Here is a 23252-nt window from a genome sequence, read left to right on the forward strand (position 1 = left end):
TCCGTGACGACGACATTTTCATTTAAAATGGAAAATAAGAGACATCTCAGGCATAATGTAGTAGATTACTAAGAAAAATAACATATTAATTATTATTCGAATTAAATTCGAATTATAATTAATATGTTATTCGAAATTTTACGAATTATTAAAAATTCGAAAATTTACGTAATCCATCGAAACATATTCAGGTTCATCATCGTGAGTTAACAATCCGAAGATAGATTTGACGCAGCACCTCACTCTGCTCTGATATCAGCTAATCTTTTCATATTTACGCATTTATCTTTTATTACACATCCTGAATATCCTCTCCCAAGTACAGTTAAATTCAGAAGTATTGTAATAGATTAGGGTACTTCCGCTCAGTTCGGAAATTAAGTTTCGGTTTTATTGCCATTTTGTGGCACAGAAAAAATATATTTCTTTCGGTCAGCTTTGATTCTCCGCATTTGTGCGCTTACAGAGGATATCCCGCTGCATTATCACTACGCCAAATCACTCGTTGTGATTGGTGGAGTCTTACCACGAACTTTTTCTAGTCATTACACGGGAACAATCCAGTCTTCTAGACATGGGCGTTCCCAGCGAGGGGCGAGAGGGGGGGGCGGCTGCCCCCTCAAGAAGCAAAATTGCAAAAGTCTTTAAGAAAAAACAGTACTGAATTGAAACGAAAGTATGCAACATATTTTCTTTAAACCCACGAAAAATGATATGCATTAGTATAATATATGTAATTAAAATAAAACTATTTTTTTCAAGGAAATAACCTCATAAACTAATGTCACAACTTGGCTTGCCCCCCACCTAGACCATGGCTTGCCCGCCCCCCTAGTTATGATCCTGGGTACGCCCTTGCTTCTAGGGTCACTAAATCAAACTGAATTGTAATGCGCAATGACATTATTTGTAGTGATATTGCGGTAGATCTTTTATACATGTTACTTTCGTTATTTATCATGAAAATAATATAGCGTTATTTGTAAGAAAATATGCTTCGACGGATCGGCCAATTTACGAAAGGAAATAAATTGAAGTTCTGTAGGTGGATTTTTTTTACCTAGCTTAAGCTGCACAATTCATGTAGTATTAAACATTTCGCATATCCCCTCTATGTTTCCCTTAAATGATGAAGTAATGTGAGGATGAGTAAATTTCGTTCAAATGTCAATTTTCGAATTGCGGCGAATTTGGCGTCGCTCAATTCGCTGCACTACTTACGAATTCGATTGTACCTCATTCGGGGGCTACCTTTACCTTTCTGACATCCACTTTTCCCCAGATAATTAGCATCATTAGGCCATTATGATCTCCAAATATCTTTTCGACGAGTATTCAAAGGCTCCACCCGACATTTGAACCCGGGTAACAAAGGACAATCGCAAAACTCTCTCCACCAGCGCATCAGTTGACAATGCTCCCGAAGTCGGAACCGGCGATCAGAATGGAAAGATTTTATTGTATGATACATGGCACGCTGTTGAGAAAGTTCTTAATATTAGAAAAAACAAGACATTGTAATATTTCCATTGAATCTACTTCCGCACAATGACTTTCGTTGATACAACAAATTTTAAAGAACTCGTCTCCTTACTCGAAAGTACTTGAAAATGTTTTAAGAACGAAACTTGTTGTGCAAATATAATTTCAGTGGTAGTATTTAGTCGATGTGCGAGTACTCGAAAATTCAATTCGAGTGTTTCGAGCAGCATTACGAATGTCGAGTCGATTAGTTTCGGTAACAGAGCTGTCGAGGTCAGTAAGTTCAGAAAGCTGCCGAAAGCTCATGCAATAAATCATATTTAAAATTCGTTCTAGCCGTTCGAATAAAGCTTAAGTTTCCGCTAAAAAGAAAAAAATATTTTGTCTATAAATCTAAAGCTATGTTCTATATTTCGTTCACGTCGTCCACATAAATTCCAATAAGACGCAATATCCATAACAATCGTTGATATAATTTTTAATAAAAATTCCCAAGGTTCTCAAATCTTGCAGCACTAGAAATCTAGAAAGCACTTGTCCAGACACACAAGTGCGTAGCGAAAGGCAATTTTCCGCAGGCAGTAATACTGTAACATGAAGACGTGAAATGTCTTTGATAAGGGCTCTTCCTGGCAGTTAGGATACGTATATTAATTACATTTTCTACATATTACTAGGGGTTTATTCATTTCAATTGTGCCCATGGAACCCTTTAAGGCACTTTAATTTTCATGCATCTCCTAATGCTGACACGATCACCACCAACCTCCCTCATTTTCTTTTCCTTTTTACATCGTGCTAAGTAATCTCTACAGTCTCAAACTCAACTTTGTGGAAGTTCATTCTAACAAATGAAAAGAAAAAAAAACTACTGACCCTTACGGAAAAACCAATAATCCTTCCCCTCCCCCTACTCATACGGACACCTCGGTCATTGCCTTAGTCACCGACAGCCCTCCGGAACTCCCGACCAACGGTCTTCCACTCCCCGCCTCTCTCCAACTCTCACCGCACGCTCTCAACGCCGCATAACCTCCTTGAGATTTTCCCAGCCACCCCTTCCACCTACCATCTTCCTCTCCCACTGAAATCACATCATTTTTATGATATATAAGGACGTATTTTATGCTTTTAACTAGGGATGGACGGATCCAGGTTTTTTTTTCGGGTTCGGATTCGGATCGGATCCTTGATTTTCGGAGCCGGATCTTTCGGACAGGATATTTTCGGATCCAAATGCATTTTCATATTTCTGCTATTAAACGAAGTAATTATTCAAGCATTTTCCTTCATAAAAGGAAACAAAATATTGAAAAATCATGAATTTACAATAGATTTCTTTGAAAAATGAAGTTTTTTTTTCGATTATGAAGGGTGTTAAAATTTGTTTGAAACCCTCTACTTTGTACCCTGTTGTTCCCCCCCTGCTTTTGGACCCCCCCCCCCCTTACGAAGACAATGGTTTATGATCCCTGTGATTTCGGAAAAAAAACAACAGAGGCACGGGCTGATGGACGTCCGAGGGTGGTTTTCCGAAATCTGCGACGTAGTTACTTTTGACGTAGTTATTATCCTACCACGCTAAGATTCCCTCGATGATTGCTCAATCTCTTAGGGAGAATCACACTATATGCTAGTCGTATTTTGCCTTTTTTATTTTCCACGGCTGAAATTCTACTACGCAACTTCGGATCCAGATCCGATGTCTTCCGCGACTTTGGATCCGATGTTTCCGATGCAGAGCAATATGCGCGGATATTTGGATCCGAGGTATCCGATCCGACCATCCCTACTTAAAACCTTTGTACCTGATGATGACGCCGCTGCGTCGAAACTAGTTGTACCGCGAGAATAAATTGGTGGATAGATACCGAGTTTTTTCTTTTCATTTGTTATCATGCTAAGAATTAAGAATGGAAAATTCACACAGGGGATTGGAGAAATGAGAATATGTTGGAACATGCGTTGTTGTATTGCCTGGTCCAGAAATTACCATACTCGACTCGACTCAATACTCGCGAGTAGATTTCAACTCGTATCGAGATCAAAAAGTACTACTTCCACAACCCTAGTAATATTACAATGTTTTATTTAACTAATACCGAAAAGGGGATATCAGATGGACCAATATTTTCAGCCTCTTCCACTGCATTTATGAACAGGTATTATCTGGATTGGGGGTGGGGGGTCTGCGCCTTAACAGAGGGTAAACGAGGGAGGTGGGGTGGGAGGGAGCACGTCAGCGGAACGAGAGAATGAACGGAGAGAATTATGGGTAGGGTGTGTGTGTGTGGGAAGAACTTCCCCTACCCCCTACCGACTTGAGCACGGGGCGCCACCGTAGACTGAGAGAGAGAGTGGGTGGGGGTGAGCACTTTTAAAAATAAAACCAAGCGAAGTAAAACAAGCGAGGTCCTCCTAAAAGGCACGCTCGGATTTCATCACTACTACACTGTTTGGCGAGGGTGAGCGAGCAGGGAGGGGGCGTGGTGGAAGGGGTGTGCGCCCACCGCGGGCCAATGGGAAGGGCAGGACCATGCCCCGCCACGGGTCATGTGATCTCCCGCGAGTGTCAAGGTAAGCGACGGAATGAGAGCAAAACAAAACAGGGATTCACACTTGATTGAATCCACATTTTAAAAATGGAATCCCGGATCCGATCCCTGTATCCTTTTTACCATTTCTAATCCTTATATGAAATCCTAATCATCCCGGGATGGGGAGCCATGCACTCCTATCATGATTACAGCACTAAATGGGGAGCTTGCCGATATATTCTAGAATTAAAGATCTAGTACATATCGTAAATTTGAATAATAATGATATAATAGTTAAATTATAATTTTGAATAATTACTTCGATCTTTTCCTCGATTAAGCGCTAATTCAATAAGAGTCACGTGGAAAACCAATTGCATTGCAGGAGAGTTCAACACCACTGACTGCCTCAAGCTTTGATCTAGTGTGTTGTCACTTACTAGTGCACTACCCTCAGAAATCGTGCATCATGGAGCCGTAGTTGCTCATTTTTACGTTCTTATTTTCTTGCATAAACAATTTACGAAAGTCGTGAGTTCTGGCAGTAAATATTCCTCATAAGATTCTTACATGAAGTAATCGCTCATGACCAGCTGAAACATGAACATGCCAATGTATAAGGTATTTTCAAACGTAAGGATGAAAGTAAAATTTTCCTGCGCTGAACTTGTGGATGAAGGGAACTTGAAAAAAATAACGGAATCGGTGTGATGCCTGGAGCACGCATTACATGGGCGTTGGTTTGGATTCCTTTGTTTGAAGAGAATTTCCTTGTACGGACACTTGAAGTTTTACCGGGCGAAGAATTTTCACGCCAAGTGGGCGGATTGCGGTTGTATAGATATTCATGAGTAAACTTACTATCATAACGCGTGAACGGTGGAGAAATTCACAAGAATTTCCCTGAGGAAAACTTCCCCTGACGTCGAATCGAACCACGGACCTTTGGCTTTCCAGACCACTACGGAGACCACTATGCAATCCAAGTTCCTGATTTCAGATGATACAATCGCTCTGGGAAATCAAGAAGCTGATTAAGGTGGGGGTCTGCGCAATGGCTCCGAAAGCCAAAGGCCCGTAATTCGATTCCAGGTCCGGGGAAAATTTTCTCTTGGCAATTCTTAAGAATATATATTCATGACTAGGATTGCAATAGCCTTGATTATTAACCACTTCAATTTCGAACACCAATTTAAGCAATTGGGTGTTCCATCATTGAAAGCGTATAAGTAAGGAAAAACAATTCATATTATACTAATACATGGGGTACGTTTTATTATGAAACTGAGGAATACAGCATGACAGCAGAAGAATAGGTCATGAGTGGAAGCATTGTATGTGGTGCCATCGATGAATGATAAATAACTAATAGATCTACGGAGAGAACACATGAGGAACAAATCCCAATAACAGCGGAATGTAAGAGTAAAAGTCTTCTGAAAACCCTAATAAGAAGGGTATATCGGTCTGATCATGAGACGTAAACGTTTAATGAAGGCATTCATCATTAATTACGGATATACTGACAGCAGGCCGAGAAGAACGTGAAAGGAAGGTTTCGTAAAAGATACACGAATAGGGAGATTAAGGTTATAAAAGACAAGAAATAATCAAATATGAGGAGGTTATTTTTACAGACAATTGAGTGGAGAGCTGCGCCAATCTCAGGACTGTTGACCGATGATGGGTGTATACAAATATGTCGAAGAAATATCATCTTAAGGGAATAAACTTGTTGGTTAAGGGAAAGTGAGGTGCTGAAAATTGAAGTGGTGATTCAGACCCACACCAAGAAGGAGGGAAGGAGGGTCAAATTTGTTAAGCCTGATGCGCAAGATCATTTTTTCCCTCCCGAGTGATAGCTCCAATGATAGCGGAAAAATCACCGTTTCACGCATTCATTTTCCGCGACGTCTCCAGGCATGGAAACCCCATCCCTTTTTCCATCCCTGGTACCGTCTTTCAACCAATCATAACGCACGGCCACTATCAGCGATTGCGACGCCAATCTTGGCATTTAATAGAATGACAGTTGTAAGTAGGGAAAACGCGATGGAAAAAGGGACGGTGGGAACGCCCGTGTGATTCAGCAAATGAAGGGTCGAGTGATCACTGTTTTGGTTCCTTAAAACGTACCGCTGCACAGTGAGCTAGAATCGAAAAAAGCTGGTCAAAACCACAAGAACGATTTTTTTGAGCTCTGAAGTTGAAACTTCGCATACATACTCTCAAATGAATGTTGCATAACTTTTCAGATTGCTAATATTCTATGCCTTCACGTTAACAGTATATTTGAGGTCAGAGTTGAACAAATTTCGCGAAAAACGACCACCTTCGATTTTTTCTGAAAACAGCCAACCACATCCTCGTGCAATGGCTTCATGAATAGTTTTATTGACAAAGTGTTATACCATGTTGATTAACACATCTTTTTCATCCATTGTGAGGGTTTTCAAAGATTTGTTTTAATCATTAACCATAGATATAAAACAAAAAGCGGAGCCTGTTTTCAGCCAATTTTTTTCATAAACGTAGAGAAAAAGTAGATACTTCCTCCAAGTGACTTAGACCACGTCGTTCTATGAAACTTCTACATAGTGAATCTAAAGTAAAATCCTGCACCAACTTGCAACTCCGACTTTTAAATCGTTTTTTCGAGCGTGCAGTCGACACCGGTTGTAGCCGGCGGCGGTGGATAGTACGGAATTTGTATTAAATGCTGAGCAAACTTTTAAATTTAAATTTATCCTTTTTTAATAAATATAAAAAAACCAGCTGTGCTCAGTGGCGGCAGTTGGCGAAGTTGAAATGAGAGTTCCCCCCCCCCCACGCTTTGGAAGTTTAGCTCTTGCGTTATGGAAAAATGGAAAATATAAATTTATGTCAAACAATTTAATGATCCACAATTGAACTTGGACATGTTGAAGTCCCTAAATTTCACTCTCTAAGAGCTTAAAAAACTACGCACCCATTAGTGGGTTAAGCTAACAGTTTCTTTCTTAGGAGTAATTTATGGCGGTATGGGAATGAGAGTGTATGAGGTGTGAGGTAGGGGGTGGGGAGTGCAGGTTGGGTGGGGGTGGCAATAAGAAGGGTGAGAGGAGAATAGAGGTGACACGAAGCGCCTTCCTATTCGTCCTCCGAGGGTGCCAGACTTGGGGGCGGGGGTGGGGACGGTGGAGGCCGTGGAGAGAGAAAGGGAGAATGGGTGGGGGGGGGACTGTCACTCCGCGTGTGCAGTAGACCCTCCTCCTCCGCCCCCGATAGTCAGTCGTCTTCAATAGCAAAGGAAGAGCGCACAGCCGGAAGACACGTGGTGCGTTTTCTGACTCTTCGTTGGGACCGACGCGCGTTCCGGTGGCTGGCGGCGTGCACGCAGGCTACAACGGCAGGCGGACGGGCAAAAAAAAAACCAAAATAGGACTTCGCTTCGCTTCTAACCCTACAAGAGGACAGCAGTCGAGGAATACGGAACAGAAAGTTCTCAGAAAGGGTGATTAAACGTTGGCGGGAAACCTATCAAATCATTCTCTGCTACGAACCCGGCAGAGTTTTCTACGCACGCGTCGGAAAGGTTTTTTTTCGGGGAAATTTTCGTTTGAAAATAAACCAAACGTGGGAGAGCTGACTCTGATAACCGGGAGAAAAAAAATCGACTGCTTCCCATCCTCTGCTGTGTGAGGCGCGAACTTTTCATACACGCGCCGTTACTTTTTTCTGCAAATTTTCGCTTGAAAATAAACCAATAGTGATTGATCTTGACGATATTACTTCACTTCACGCTATCAGGCCCAGAAGACCACGTGACGTTAAAATCAAGGCTCTCCACTCTTCTCTTATTCTGGTCACTATTCATCCGTGGCTTCCATTCGCAGTAGTTCTTTTAGTATCTTATCTATCCACCTTCTCTTTGTTTTCCCTTTATCCCCATAGAGATTAAATAGTTCTTGATCGTGTCGCTTTATCCGTTCTCTCGTTAGTTCGTTCTGGATTGGACCATATATTTTCCTGAGTACCCACCTCTGAAAAAATTATAGTTTGTTCAAGTCTTGTTTCCTTGTGCTCCAGTTTTGGCAACCATCAAGAACCGCAAGGAGAGTATTTACGTGTACAGTCTTTTTTAAGTTGTCTGGATAAATTCCGGGGCTTCAGAATACCGTTCAGAACTTCATCTCAGAAAAAAAACACGAAAATCCTTATTTTCTCCGGGCGCATTGGCCTCAAATCTACGAGAGGAAGGTTAAAAACAAATTCAGCGCGTGATAATTTTTTTAAAAGATAATCTTCTGTTTTTTTTTTTAATTTGTTCAAGAAGAACTTATTGTATGATTTACAGTGAGCTCCACTGGGTCCACAAGTAAATCCTCAGGGTCACCGCGAATGAGAGCCAGGCTGTAGCGCACTTGTGTTAAACGAGTGAAGCGAAGTTTCCGCGCTCCGTTCGCTACCGGGAGGTATCGTCGCAAGGGACCGTTCAGCTGTTAGGAGACCCCCTCAAGGCCCCGAAGCAGCCATCCCGTCCCATCTGGCGAGGGAGGGAGCTTCACAGTTCCTCAAGGCGCTCGCCGTGGGGGAGGCATTCGCTCCTGTGTCGTCATTCACAAGCGAGAGCGCCCTCTCGAGCCCACATTGCGGACCCACGCCTCCGTCGAGGCAAACAGAAGGGGCTGGGTCGGCCACGGAGAGCGTCCGTTCGCGAACCTCCTCTTCATAAACAGTCCCGTCTTCAGTAATTTTACCAGGCCATTTAACTCCTCTCCAACACCTACAGAGGGTTCCATACCCTTTGAACTAAGTGCGCGAGGGCATTATTTGAAAAAAAAAAAAACAAAATTCATCCGTGTCATAAGTCTACACGGGCCATTTACTTCGGCTCTGAGGCGTAAGAAGGCGCGGAACTGTCATCGAAAACTTTTACAAACACCTCGTATTGTTCTATTCTCCGATTTTTTAACTTCACAAGTGGCCTCTTGTACTCAGGAGACTGACGCTAGAGCTGCACGGTATTCGCAGAGGTTCCCCTCTTTATCCTCCGACGCGAGCTTTCGCGTCAGGAAAATTTTTGCCACCTATCCTTGGTAAGGTCTGCGGATAAGGGATTCAAACTCAAGAGACAGGAGGACTGAGTGGTGGGGGAGGAACAACAAGGCGGGGGAGAGAGGGGGTGTGTGGGAGAGGGGTGGGTGGGAGTCGAGGAGAGCGTCGCAGGGACAGTGTTGGAGAGAGAGGTGCCGCCACAGTCGTCAGTCTCAGCCGGGCGTCGCCTTCCGCCGCTGCTCATCCTCTCCGAAGTTCCTCCCGCGAAAAACCATCTCGTCTTCTTCTTCCAACCCCTCCCTCGCGCCGACTCTTCGCTCCCCTCCTCCAACCCTCTGAAAACCCCCGGGCGTCTGTGAGTCCGCTCGAAGGCGAGAGCGTTATACATACACACATACGTGCTCACTCGTTGACGCAGTCGCCGGGCGATCTTAGAGGCCGCGCGAGCAGCACCAGCGCTCGGTAGTGTTCCAGCCGGCAGCGTCCCAGTCACTCATTTAAGGATTACTCCCGCGCTGCCATCGCTGCGACTGTTGCTCGAGAGCGGAAAACCGGAGAGAGCGAGGAGGCGAGCGAAAAGCGGTTCGGGGGGACATTTTTGCCGCAAAAAAAGAGCGTGTAGTCGTCGAACGGAGCAATACTTTGCGGGTCCCCTTCGTTCCGGAGGGGAGATAGAAGAAGAGGAATCGGCCCAGGTTAGCAGCAGCAGCACGTGGCGAGGAGTGCACAGGCGGCGATTGTAGACGGGTGAGCCATTACCTCCCTCACCATTCCCAAGAAAAGGAGACCGTCGTCGGCGTTCCGGTCGCTTCAGTCGCTCTCGCTGCTTAAGCTGTTGGAGCGCATCCCGCCGGACATCGTGTCCGTGAAGACCTCGGCGCAGGAGGTTAGCGGAAGGCCAAAGGCGCCCACGCCGTTGGAGGGCGGCGGCTCGTGGGGCAAACCCGCCGTCGAGTGCGCCACATCCGACGCCTCCGCACCCGCACCCTCCTCCGGCCCCCTCCACTACTTCACCGCGTCCTCAGCAGCTGCAGCCGCGCCTCCACCGCCGCCTCCCGCCGCCGCCAGGATGCTGATGCCGGGGTCGGCGCTGCCGCCGGGGGCGGAGGCGGCGGTGGCCGCGGCGGCGGCGGCCGCGGCCCTCGAGGCCTCCAACTCCTCCTCGCCCTCGTCCTCGCTGGTCGGGGGCAGCGGGGGCGGCGTGCAGCAGAAGGACACCACGTGGACCAAGCTGTTCGTCGGCGGTCTGCCCTACCACACGACGGACAAGTCGCTGAGGGAACACTTTGCCGTGTACGGGGACATCGAGGAGGCGGTGGTCATCACGGATCGGCAGACGGGAAAGAGCCGCGGATACGGATTTGTGAGTTCACTGTTCCCATTCTAACTCCTTCCTTCTTTCGTTTCCTCATTTCCTTCCCTTGAGCCGTTGGCTTACTTAGACTGCTCCGTCCTTCCCGCCATTTTCTCCGCGGGGTGATGAACGCAGTCATGACAACTCCCACATCACGTTTCCCGCTCTATCATTCCCGTTGCGACCCGACCCCGAGGCGTCCACCATTAATTAGGATGCTTTTCAAAATCATCGTTCACAAATTTACATGTTTCCTCCACTTTCTGAGCGTGGTTGACTTATAATACACATCACACACATTGTTTCGGAGTACTTTTCTATAGGTACCGTGATAAGTATTTCCCTTCGTTTAATTTTTACTAGATGCTAAGATGCATGGGGAGTTGTCCATCTTCGGCATGGGCTTAACTTCTGACAGGAACAAACTCAAAATGAGGGGGTGTGGTCCTCTGCCAATGCTTCCGAAAACATTTCAACTAATGGCCATCCATTAATTGAAATGGGCACGATAAGAACAGTTTACAGATAAAGAATTTCGATCTCATTTCCAGCTAAGCTAACCGGTCTATCCAAGTTGTGGATGTAACTTTACTATTTCTCAACTTCACCTACACAAGATACTCTCAAATGCATTTGCCCAAATGTTTTCCGCGGATCAGGTTGTGGGTCTTTAAAGCGTATTTTCACTACAAATCGTTAGCCGCCTCTATGACATTCTGCAAGCGTAATAAGACGACAAATATATTTTGTACTGAAAAAATTCTGAATGAGCCACTTCTTACGGTACGTCACGGGTCGAGTCAACTCTAAGTATTAAAATTTAGACACTGTTCATGATAGAAGTGGATCCAGGTATTGGTCAGCCAGCTCCTCAGAGTTTAATGACTTGTTTCCAATGATGATCCATGATGTTGAATATGAACGATTAAAAACTATTATACGTCGGCCATCTCCTGTATCCGCCCCTGCTTCACACACCAGTATTGTCTTGTGACACACCTCCTCCCATGTGCCAATCCAATTTCATTAAAAATATTTATGTACGTGGTCAAGCGTTGTTATTATTTAAGTCGGAATTTTAGGCATTTATCACCAGAAATCTACTATAAGTTTCGTTACATCCACCATCATTCTTACGGCAGAATTCAAGAAAAAGATACATTTATATACAGTAAAACGGTTTATTTTATGAGTCACTTCTCTTTAATTGAAAATATAAACTCATTAATGCACTCTAGGGGAAAATATATCCAGAAAAATGGTACATAAAAACATTCCGTTCGTCGTGTTTCTTCGAACTAATGTATCGGATACAACAACATGAAATGCTGCACGAGCCATAAGTAGCGGCTTCTTGATAACTATCATAGTTATGAAATAGAAATTTACCGTGACGTCTTCAAGCGATTGCCATGAGGCTGAAAGAACACTAGAGGAGTCACTGCGACTTAGAAAGGGATGACCGTACTCGAATTCAAGGATTTAATTTGTGTGGATAGACACCTAGAATTACGCTTGTGACTACTTCTCCCGACTTTTAGTTATCAAACAGAGGAATATGCAGCAGTCTATGATAGGTTTGAAGTGAGAGATTAAGCACAGAGTTGGAAGTTAATAATAATTTTGAAATTAGGTTCAATGTTAGCGGGCAGAACCAGCAAGAACACTGAAAACCGCCTTTGAAACAGCTCGTTACCACGAATTCGCACGCATAATATATACTTAAATGGCTTATTAATACTGTGTAAAATCTCGACAGTTTAAATTTGACCATCAGCATAGCCTCAGAAGGCAAATAATTCTTTAGTGTTTCTGGATTCTTATCATAAAGAAGCAAATCACAAATTACATAAAATTGCATCGTTAAAATGTTTTACCTATTTCTCTCGAAAGTCGAGATGTATCATCATATTAAGGTTGAGGAATCCTTCATCTCCTTTAGGTTTATGAAAAGATTTTATCTCACAGTTTTCTACCTGCTTCATCGCTGAGTAAGCATGCATGAGTGGAAATGAGGAGATTGCTCAGCCGAAGAGATGGCATAACGCGAAGTTCAATTTGTGACTCGTATTTTTGAGGCAAATCTAAGTGTCAGCAGCCTGAAAGAGATCGTGGAATTGAGTTTCAGTAGAACAGAAAATTTATTTTTCTGAAACAAAAACACTCCCTTTCTCGGCCACATTACATGCACCTGTTTTCCTTTATCGACTTTTAATTCTAGCCAATTATACCGCTAATTAATCAATTCTTAATTCCAGTATTAATTTATTCGGTTGCCATGTTAATGCTTTTAAAGATAAATTTGCCAGCATTTTCTAATAAAACGTCCTGACCGAACAAAAACACAAATACGAAGAACCGAAAATTTTTAAGGATTATGAATCCAAGCATAGATGCAAAAATGTAGAGTAATAGAGAATCGAGATGTTCAGAATGGTTGCCTTGAAATCGGTCTAATCGTTGTGGAACGAATATATCAGGTGTTGTGTTATTCCTGCCATCATTCGCTCTAACAAAGAACGGTGGTAGCAAGCTTTTGTGATAACTGTTCTCGTTTTTTTAGCTGATATTGTGAGGAATGTTAACTTGTGTGTGTGTGCATGATGAACTGGCTCAAAACGCAAAACGGTGTTGATGGCGACGAAGAACTTCAAAAAGCTCTAAAAGCTAGGTCTCATCAATGAGTGCGGAAGCTCAATAGTATCAAGAATAGTAATTTTTTACGACGTAATGCACGAAACAACAGAAAAGGAAATCACGTGTTAAAAAGTATTGAAGGGCAGCAGGGTTGTTTAAAAGAGGCTACCCTTGATAGTGACACAACATGTCGAAACCGGTCATCGTCAAAATTGAGCGGAAATTCCATACTGTCTTTCATCCCCACCACATGGAGATAAGACATTTCCACAAAGTTTCGCAGGGAACTCTTAAATATAAAAATTTCAATTCAACATTCATCAAATTTCACCTTAAATGTTTTCCGTTTTCCAATTTTCTCGGAAATTACGGGTAACCTAGCCCACCCTTGCCACTGCCGCTGTCGGTGCTCTAGTTCACATCGAGACATTGACACTGGCCGTAGTAAACTTGACGGTTTGGAGTTCGAGCGGGGAATTGATTGGGAGGGACGAGGAAGGAATGGGCGCATTCTAGCGAAGCGGGAGAGAGCGTGCGGTCAGCTGGGCCCCTCTTCCTCTCTCGCGAGCCTGAAATATTCAAGCCGAGTCCTCGGAGTGTGGCGTCGCTCGCGAGCGGTCGGCCGATAAATGTGCAATCAGGTGGATTGTGATTCCTTCCCTTTTTCCCCGCCCGTCCACTTCTCGTGCCGAGAGATAGGCACTTCTTCTTACGTCTTCGGAGTCGAGGGAAAGAGAGGCCCTCCAAACGCACTTGAAAATTCCATTCAGCTTTCCCGACGGAGGCCGCAGTGGCGGCAGCCAAAGAAACGTTGCGCTTCTTACTAGCAGACAGGATGACGAGACGCTATGCAAAATCATATACAGGGTGTCCCATTTATCTTGACCACCAGACATAACCTTTTTGTCCAGATGTAAATTCAAAAATGTGTCAAGTAAATGTTCATTAGCCGTCAGGGGGACATTAATTAGCATGATTGCCTTCCTTGTAGCTTTGTTATTTACAAAGATATGAACAGCGGTATGTCTTTTTTAAATGGCACCCTATATTTTTTACTTGGCAATTCATTTCCTCTCCTAAATACTCACTCAAAAATGTAGCAGAGTGGACCATTTACATAAACACAGTGTTATGAAAAATGACTGACTCAATAGCACTTAGTGCAGGTACGCGGGTATTAGAACTACTCCACCAGTCATTCATAAAAAAATATAGGGTGCCATTTAAAAAAGACATACCGCTGTTCATATCTTTGTAAATAACAAAGCTACAAGGAAGGCAATCATGCTAATTAATGTCCCCCTGACGGCTAATGAAAATTTGCTTGACACATTTTTGAATTTCCATCTGGACAAAAAGTTATTTCGCGTGGTCATGATAAATGGGACACCCTGTATATGGCCAAATATGGAATTCGACTGGATAAAAATAATAAAAATATGAGGGGGTATAAGAGATATTTTTCCATGCAGAGTTGGTGGCAGATATAAGGTAAAGAAAACTAACGAGGTCAACTAGATATTTACTAGATAGCATTTGATTTTCCACTCGTTGTCGGCACAGAATAGAGAATCACTCGAATCCCTGGGCCACCAAGTTTTTGCGTATTTCTTCTATTATTCCTGAACCTCACTCTGTTTAGAAAAAAATCATTTGTATCCCTTGGCTTATCACCCCCTCAATTATCTAGCATTATTTCAATCATGTGCATAATTCATAGAACATAATAAGCATCAGGTGTAATAGAATAAAATAAGGCACCCCAAGTAAGATTTAGTTGCAAATTGTTGGCAAACAGCCATTGAGATGCTGTGTTCACCATAGTATGCATGCCAATTTCCAACTGAAGTGTGTTGGGGTAGGCTCCTATATGATGATATGAGTGGGTTACCATCCGATACATACGGTAGCCCAGACAAATAAAAAATATCTAAACATCAAGGCAAGTTTGATCCCATAAAACTGCTAATTGTTACAAAAATATTAACGTCAGTGCACAGTAACAAAAAATATAAATCATTATAAAAAAACTTTATTGATACTTTATTCCTATCATTTGGGATCAGCCGGGATTGCAATACCAATTTTTGATCAGATATGTAAGGAATCTAATCAATCATTAAATTAAATTTCCCTTACTTTTTTTAAGGTTTTTTCGGCTGCGTTCATCGTTTTATAGATGTATGTAACTTGCATTTATACTCAAGTTTTCACGGATGACAAATGTAATTTAGAATTGAAAAAGATTACCCACACCAAAAATGGAATTCACTATTAAAACGATATATTGAAATTTCACAGTTATCAAATATCAACTAAAATACCTAACACTGAAAAAAACACTAAATATGACTTTTGTAGATTTTTTTTAAGGTTTACTATCCCGCAGGTAAATATTACCTGGCATGGACTACTTATTATGGAAAATCTACCCTCATTCCTTGTGATGTGGGCCTAGTAAATACCAGAAAGTCGAGTTTTTATGAATAATTTGGCAACGGTAAATATTAATACTTAAATGGAGGGAATTCATGATAAGTTCAACAGATTTAGGCTTCAATTGTTGGAAGTTAGACATATTTAAATAAATGAGCTTTTATGAGATTTTATGAGCATCCGCACTAAGCAGCATTTTTTATACCTTGGTATTATACAGGTCATGATAGGACCATAGTAGGCAATATCAAGTGTTTAAGAGGACTTCTCCCCACTTTTGATCGATAAACTATCGTTATTCAGGAAAGACACGCACCCGTCGGAAATATCTACCAGGCATGCAATCCTCTTTGCTTTACCTTTCATCGCTTCATGTAAGGGGTTTGTCCATTTCAGGTCATAATTATCGTTAAGGTCATAAATAACCATTTTTTTTTATTAATGTCAGTTATAAAACTGGAAAAATACCTATATGTTTACATTAAATCATTAAAAAGCTTTTAACAACCCTCACCGGAAACACTAACGATGCGACATTAGTTATTCCATGACCACTGCAAGGGAACCACAGTGCTCCAAATGTTTAACATCAATATTTACCATTGTCTGTACAAAGGGTGGGTATAATACATTAAAATCATCTGCACAATTCTCAAGCAATACATTTCTTTTCAATAACCTAAGTGTGGAGACAGAAATGGTAATTGAAGTAAATGATGCTAGGATTGAAAGTAACCTTGCAGTAATGAAAAAAATGTCTACATAGAGAAAAATAAATATTTTTCAGTTATATGATGAAGAAGATCTTGAATTAACAAGAATGAAAATATTTGTTTTCATTTTCATTAAATCTCCACAGGTATTTTTCTCACGTGCTTCCTCTAAAATTTGTTGCTGAGGAACAACAAACAGATTAAAGAATACTATGAATTCTTGAAAATAATGCTCCACATGAAATTGATTTAATGGCGAGCTAAGGAACCAGGAACACTCTGACTACGCATCCTAAGTCGGCCATTCAAGTGTCCAGCTAGCGGTCAGTCGATCTACGCCCGAGTTCACCGCAACAGGTTGTACGCCCGTGAAGTGGGAGTTGTCTAACATGAGGCCATAACCACTGTATGTAGCTATCGGTGATTCGAAAATGGAACTTTGGAAAGTGGATACGTATTAATTTATAGTGTTCCACACTTTTGATAATTAAACGGAGACACTACCAAAAAAAAAGATCAAGAATAACAACTCTGAAGTTTCATTACGCCTTGGGAGAGAGAGATTTTCTGTGTCTTGCGAACGCTAAAAATAGGTAATTATTTGATGAGTATAGTTTTTTGTTTTTTTTTTTAACGACAAAAGTGCTAAATTGGATATTTTAGAAATTCTAGAAATCACCATATGCACTCTTCCACCTAACACCAAAATTTTAAATGATATGACTGTATTCAAATGTTCTCATTTCCTATCTACTGTTTTAAAGTCTAACTTCTTCGCGGCCAATCCTCCCTCCTCCCCCCATTAACCTCATCGCCACCTCACCTTCTACCCGCCTCCCCCCACCCCAGGTTGTATGCTTTTATGTTTTGACCATCCATGCAACCTGCCCCATCCCCTACCTCATACTGCTATTGGATATATAAGGCTAGACATTGTATTCACTTGTTCTGTTTGTCTTGATAATGACGCTATAGCCGTTGAAACTAGTAGACAGCAAATTAAAGTTTGTGGAACGGTACTTGGTTTTTGATTCACCATGAACAGTGTTTCAGCGTTTAGCTAAGGTAGATGCATTTACTAGAACAATTCACAATTTAAAAAACTATCAAGCATGCAATTTGTTTGCAATGAAATATATGGTTCTCCTATACCTTAATTATTGCAAGACATTTTCCATCTCCTTTTGTTTCTCGTCTTTAAGGTTTAGAGAGTTATCTCGATTTCAAAGTCGTATGGTAGTTTTACCTTTTCAAAGCCAAACTATCCAGAAGCTTCAATATAGACATTTTCAAATTATTCTCGAGCAATACTTGTTGAGTAAACATGGCAGTAAGGAATCATAAACCATTAAGGTGCTATAATTAATCATTTCATTGCTAATTACACCAGCTAATACTACTTTCTTTTCTTCCTTACCTCTCATTAGTATAACAGTTAAAACATTTCCATGTCCGCTACACAAGCCTAATGGCAAAATTGCTTCCACAGTAATGCCAGATGTTAAATACGAAACAAAATTACTTACATCAACTCACAACTAATGAGCAGGGTCAATAATATCGTATACGTAGAGGAAGATTGAACTTTTACCAATCCAGGCAGTTAGAAATCAAAATCACAAGCGACCTTGATGCAAAAAATAAATCTTTGTTCGTAAAACTGGCAGTCAACTCCATTTAAAACTATCACGAGTATCAAGTGCCCTCTAAGAAAATAATTAATTGAAAATATACAGTGGAAATTTATAGTTATCTCTCTTGCAGGAGCTCAGATCATCATATCCACGCTTATGACCGGAGAGATAGATTTCAATGGCTTCAAACAATACAGAGAAGCTGTACCAATCACAAAAACTCCAAAAATCCCAAAAAATCAATCCCAAATACATATTGTATAATCGGCAGATACCATAAGTCCCTGATACTTTATTTCTTTATAATGAATGTCTTGATGCTCATCCAACTTCTCTCCAAAAACTGCCCTGCTGAATAAATGGTGGAAAACTTTTTGTTGAGCATTTTCACCCACATTAAACTTCTAAGTGCATCATAACTCTGAATCACATTTTCTCTCCGCTGAAGGAATTTCTAACTTACAATGAAGCTCAAAAACTGCTTCACTTTCATCTGTAAAACATCTCACTCATTTCATAAACTAAGAAACACTGCATCTACCAGTTATTTTGGTTGTAATATGCACATCAATAATCTGGGCCTTAGATAATTAATTGGTATTCTCTTCTGGCGAGAAAATGGTATGAAGCGGATGCCAACTTTTACACAATGCACATAGAGCTGTACAGTATTTTTCCTACAGACTGTGGTCCTTGCAAGGGATGACTGGAATATAATTTAGATTAAATTTAGATATTAAATATCTCAAATCAACTTATTTCGGCCATTACTTGGTGGAATGAAATAATATTCATGGTAGAACAAAGTGAAAACAAAGTACTGTCCCGCGAATAATGTATTGCTGTCTACTAGGCTCAGCGTCATACTATCGCCATACTGTTTGTCTTGATAATGACGCTAAGCCGTTAAAACTAACAGACAACATTCAATTATTTGTAATACAGTACTTTATTTTTACTTTGTCCTACCATGAATTTCATTGTGTTTCCTGAAAATGACGATGAGCCGTTGAAACTAGTGGACAACATTAAATTATTTGTAGGACAGTAAATTGTTTTTGTTCTATCATCAGTAAATATCTCCATTTCTCCGTACATGTACGTAATGGGTACTCCGTACATCTCCGTTATGGGTGACGCGAAATTTCCAGCGCGAGGCACGCCTCTTACGTGGCCTACACAATGGCTCGAGGGACGATCCTTGAGAACCAGGAACTCGTGGGCGAGCGAACAATAGCTTTAACTCTTTTACTGCCAGCCCATTTCATGTGGGATGTTCGAAGACTGCCTAGGCTATTTTCCGGAATCAGCAACATTTCAGATTTAAAAAAGTTTCAGATACTTAATTTTGTTTAATGCATCTAGATTTTTTTCCCAATTCTTAAGACATATTTATATCTTATAACCATAGATAGATTGTGGGGTTTTACATAAATTAAAGCCGTTGAAAAGGTCGCAATTACGAAAAAAATTGAAATAACTCGGGCCGATAAATCGGCCAATGGCAGTTTTCGCTTAACCAGCGAGGGCCGATATATCGGCCCGGGGGCAGTAAAAGGGTTAAGATTCTCCGGCGCGGTAGCGGCAGACAGTGGCGCTGCGAGGGGGGGTTTTGGGGATAAAACCCCCCCCCAGAGCTCAGAGAAATTTTTAAGTTTAATCCATTTTATTTAAGCGGATTCATATAACTAACAGAATAGTGTAAGGATTAATAAAATATCACTCAGAAAGCTGTAAAACTCACCATTTTTAACCATTTACCTCAAAATTCCGCAATTTATTGATATCGTACCTATTGCTAGTGGGTATTCCATACCCCCACACACCCCGGTATTAGATGCACCTAAACCCCCCCAGCCTTAATTCCTAGCTGCGCCCCTGGCGGCAGAGGCCTCGGATGAATCTGGCGAAACCAAAGAGGAAGAACGGCCGCGTTTATTTGGAAGCGTGGGCGGGTGGATGTTTAGCTGAAACGGCGGAGGGCAATGAGGGGGAGGGGGTGGATTGTAAGGGAAAGGTGGGAAGGGTGTGGGGGTGAGGGAAGGGAAATGAAAGGGGCCCCCTCCCTCCCCCTTTCCACTGCCCCTGCGTGGAAGCGATCGGGATGAATGCAAACGCATTGAGAGAGGTTTTCAATCGCGATCGCATTTCCGCGTCTCAGGGGAGGATGCTGCGATTCGCCCTAAATGCGAGCGAAGGGGCGATTGCTCCCATCCAATCCATCCTCGCCGCTAGTATACGCTCCACTGCTTCAGCACACCTTCGATTGGAGGAAGACATTTACGCGCAGTGGAGCAAAAAGCTTTGCAATGTTTGGGGCGATTCAAGGATGGGTCGACGGATGCATAACGATTTATCATCATCACAAGTCAGCAATCCATAACGTCAACATAAGTTTTTATTTTGTTTCCAGCCGGGTGAGGATTTCTGTTTTCTCCTACGTTTATCTGATGACGAGGAACGTGTCGGACCTCAAAACGATAGAAAAATGAACGCTCTCACCTTGGAGGAAACTATAGGAAGCATGATTCACTCTAATTGCTGGGAAAGCACTAGATCTTGCGATCCAAAGATTGGCTTGAAGGAGCTCCCCACCGAATTATCTTGTCAGCTGATCTTTCCACTCCTATTATTCGAAGTCTTCCTTTTCCGTTCTTGCCGTCCACTTATCGTTCGGAAATTAACTTAATCAGGCCAACAAAACTATTAATATTGTGATAATATTGAGGTAAACAGGTCTTAAGACAGGAATAGCTTCAGCGATTAATAATAATCAGTAGGATTACTAAAAAGAATTCAGTTTGCTTTAATTATTCATAAGCTATGAAAACAAGACAGTGGCTCGTTTATCGACAATTTGGCCCTGAAAGATAACTTTATCTAGCTAAACCTTTTCAATGAGGAAGCAAGTTTATTTTATCAACGTGTTATCGTGTGAGCTTCACTTCGTCAACAATGCCAAGACCAGCAAGTGTCAGCAATTTGCAGCTTTAATTTCAGAGAAAGCAGCATAAAAATCAAAATTGGACGGTAGGAATCATTGCTAAGACATACAGATATCACTTGCTTATTAGGAGAAAACAAGGTCGGTGTTTAACGAAAATTAAGGATCTTACCAGCAAACTTTTTACGACATACAAATCGAGAAATTTACACTCTCTAACAAAAGCTAGCACGTAGGATGTCACTAGAAAGGTTCCGTTCAAAATAATATTGAGATAACTGTAAGCTGCTCCAATTAATAAATAGATTTTACTTCTTCAAGGATAGCAAACTACGTATAGCCATTGGAAAGTACAACTAATTGATGTTACTGATTTTAAAATGCACGTACAATCATGGCCTATCTTTGAGGTTTAAGATAAAATAATAGTTCACCTTATTTGATGCTTACAAAAAGAGCACCATGACCTTGATAACTTCTCTTTATTGTCAGAGTATAGGGCAGAGGAGTCGATTAAAGTCGTGGCATTCACTCAGCAGTTATTTTCATTTTGAAAAAGGGATACCCAGATATGAAATGTGTAGATAAAACTTATAGGGGGCCGAAAGATGTTTGAATGGTAAAACATTTGTAAAAATCACAAATACGCCCAATTTTTGCAAACAAACACTCGGGAATAGGCGTATGCCACTGACAGATATGTAAACCAAGATATAGTGGCGAATCTCGTCGATATGGTGGAAGTCTTCTATATTTAAAGATCAGATACAGAAATCTCACACTTCAGTTGAAGAATACACACCGCGTTGGAAATACACGTCGAATAGATTTACCTTCAGGAACCTGCTCCACTTAATTTACATTTTAAGTACATGAAGCATGCTCATAAAGAACAGAGCCCATAGCTGTGTGACACACTCGTTTTTTCTCTGAATGCATTGAAGTGAAGAGTGGAAAATACAAAGTTTGCTCTTATTTAGCCTAATAATTAATGGGTGTACTCATAATGAGGTTGCCAATGATAACAGTCATTTAGCAATATAGTTATTTATATTTTAGGTCCAGGCTGATTTAAATTCAATCATCCTCGGCTCTGACATAGGGCTACGCTAAACGGCCAAAGGACATCACTCGTCACTACGCAAGAATAAATAATCAGGGCTGGCCCTACTAGAAGAGCACTAATGTTGGAAGAGTAGTAACGATTCACTCCTTAAAGCTACGAAAGAATGGATTTATTAAAAGTGGAATCAACAGTTTTACTATAGGATCTGAAATTTCTCGTGCATATTATTGTCACTGTATTAAATGCTATTAAAGAGGCCGAGACACCTAAATAGGAAAGAAATATGATTATGTCAATGCCCAGAATTTTTTTACCTTGATCAGGACTGCTTTTCCCGTTTTAGACTATTAATTCAAGAATAATGTTAGGGACTACAAAATTTCTCTTACTCTTCCAAAAAAAGAACTACCTCGATTCTTCAAGCAAAATAAATGTTACATAAGATCTAAAGACACCAGTTTATAGTCTAAATTTGTTTATATACCAAACTTGTTATAGAAGATATAGAAAAACTTCTCAAAATGCATACATTTGCCAATTATCGCTAGTTATTGTCCTCTGTAAGTACTTCAATTGTTTAATCTTTCGTTGAACATGAGTGAAATATAAGGTGAGACAAGAATTATACCACTATGCTGCTAAGTTTCACGGAATTTAAAAACATGAATGGTCATGGAATGGGTAATTAATTAATATGGGTCGGTTCAAATTTAAAACCGATACCTTTGATATTCCGGACAACATTTGGAATAAGGAATTCGCATCTCTTAAGTTCTTAAACACAAATCCAAATATTGAACTCTAATCTTAATTTTCTGGACTTAAAATCATTCATTTAATTCGTAGTCTTTTTGAATGTGATTCTTCTTTATATGTGTTAAAATATTTCTATTTCTACTTTGCATAACATACATTGACCTACAATCCAAGAAATACTTTAACATGTATTAAACGAGGTCAAGATAAGGGGAAAAAATTCTTCTTTATTTGCAGCCACTCGATGCTGAATCTTGGGTCTTTCACTAAATATCTTGCCATTAGAATATAAAGCTTATTTACCTGAAAAGTACTATAACGATCACCAATTTTCACTAAAAATTCGAAATAAGCTTGCCTGTCCAATAAATCGATGTTTATATTTTTCCTAACTCAAAAAATATGTATGACGACGCGTTGGAGTTAAATTTTCATCAGGAATCGCATGGTAGAGCGTATTTCATATCGGTTAATGATTTTGTTAAAGCTACACACAAGGGCGTACCCAGGATCAAAACTGCGGGGGGGGGGGGGGAAGCAATGGTTGCTCAAGTTATAGGTGAGATTTAAGCATGGAAAAGGTGAATGAAACCAACATTTTAAGGAAACTGTAACAGCTCTTCATTAGTTTCTAAAATTTTTTGCTTGAAAAAATA

General features: G+C 41.1%; 1 protein-coding gene across 5 annotated transcripts in view; it reads left to right on the forward strand.

The window, feature by feature from the left end:
* Window positions 1-9206: 9206 nt before the first annotated feature.
* LOC124154548 (RNA-binding protein 24-like) overlaps window positions 9207-23252 on the forward strand; it is a 106530-nt gene continuing 92484 nt past the window's right edge. For all 5 annotated transcript variants that reach the window (XM_046528352.1, XM_046528353.1, XM_046528355.1 and 2 more), the window contains exon 1: window positions 9207-10419. In XM_046528352.1, coding sequence (XP_046384308.1) covers window positions 10126-10419 — 294 coding nt within the window. In that variant the 5' untranslated portion in view covers window positions 9207-10125. The remainder of the gene's footprint in view (window positions 10420-23252) is intronic.

The sequence above is a fragment of the Ischnura elegans genome, chromosome 2 (genome assembly GCF_921293095.1).
Source record: "Ischnura elegans chromosome 2, ioIscEleg1.1, whole genome shotgun sequence".
NCBI classification, from domain to species: Eukaryota; Metazoa; Arthropoda; class Insecta; order Odonata; family Coenagrionidae; genus Ischnura; species Ischnura elegans.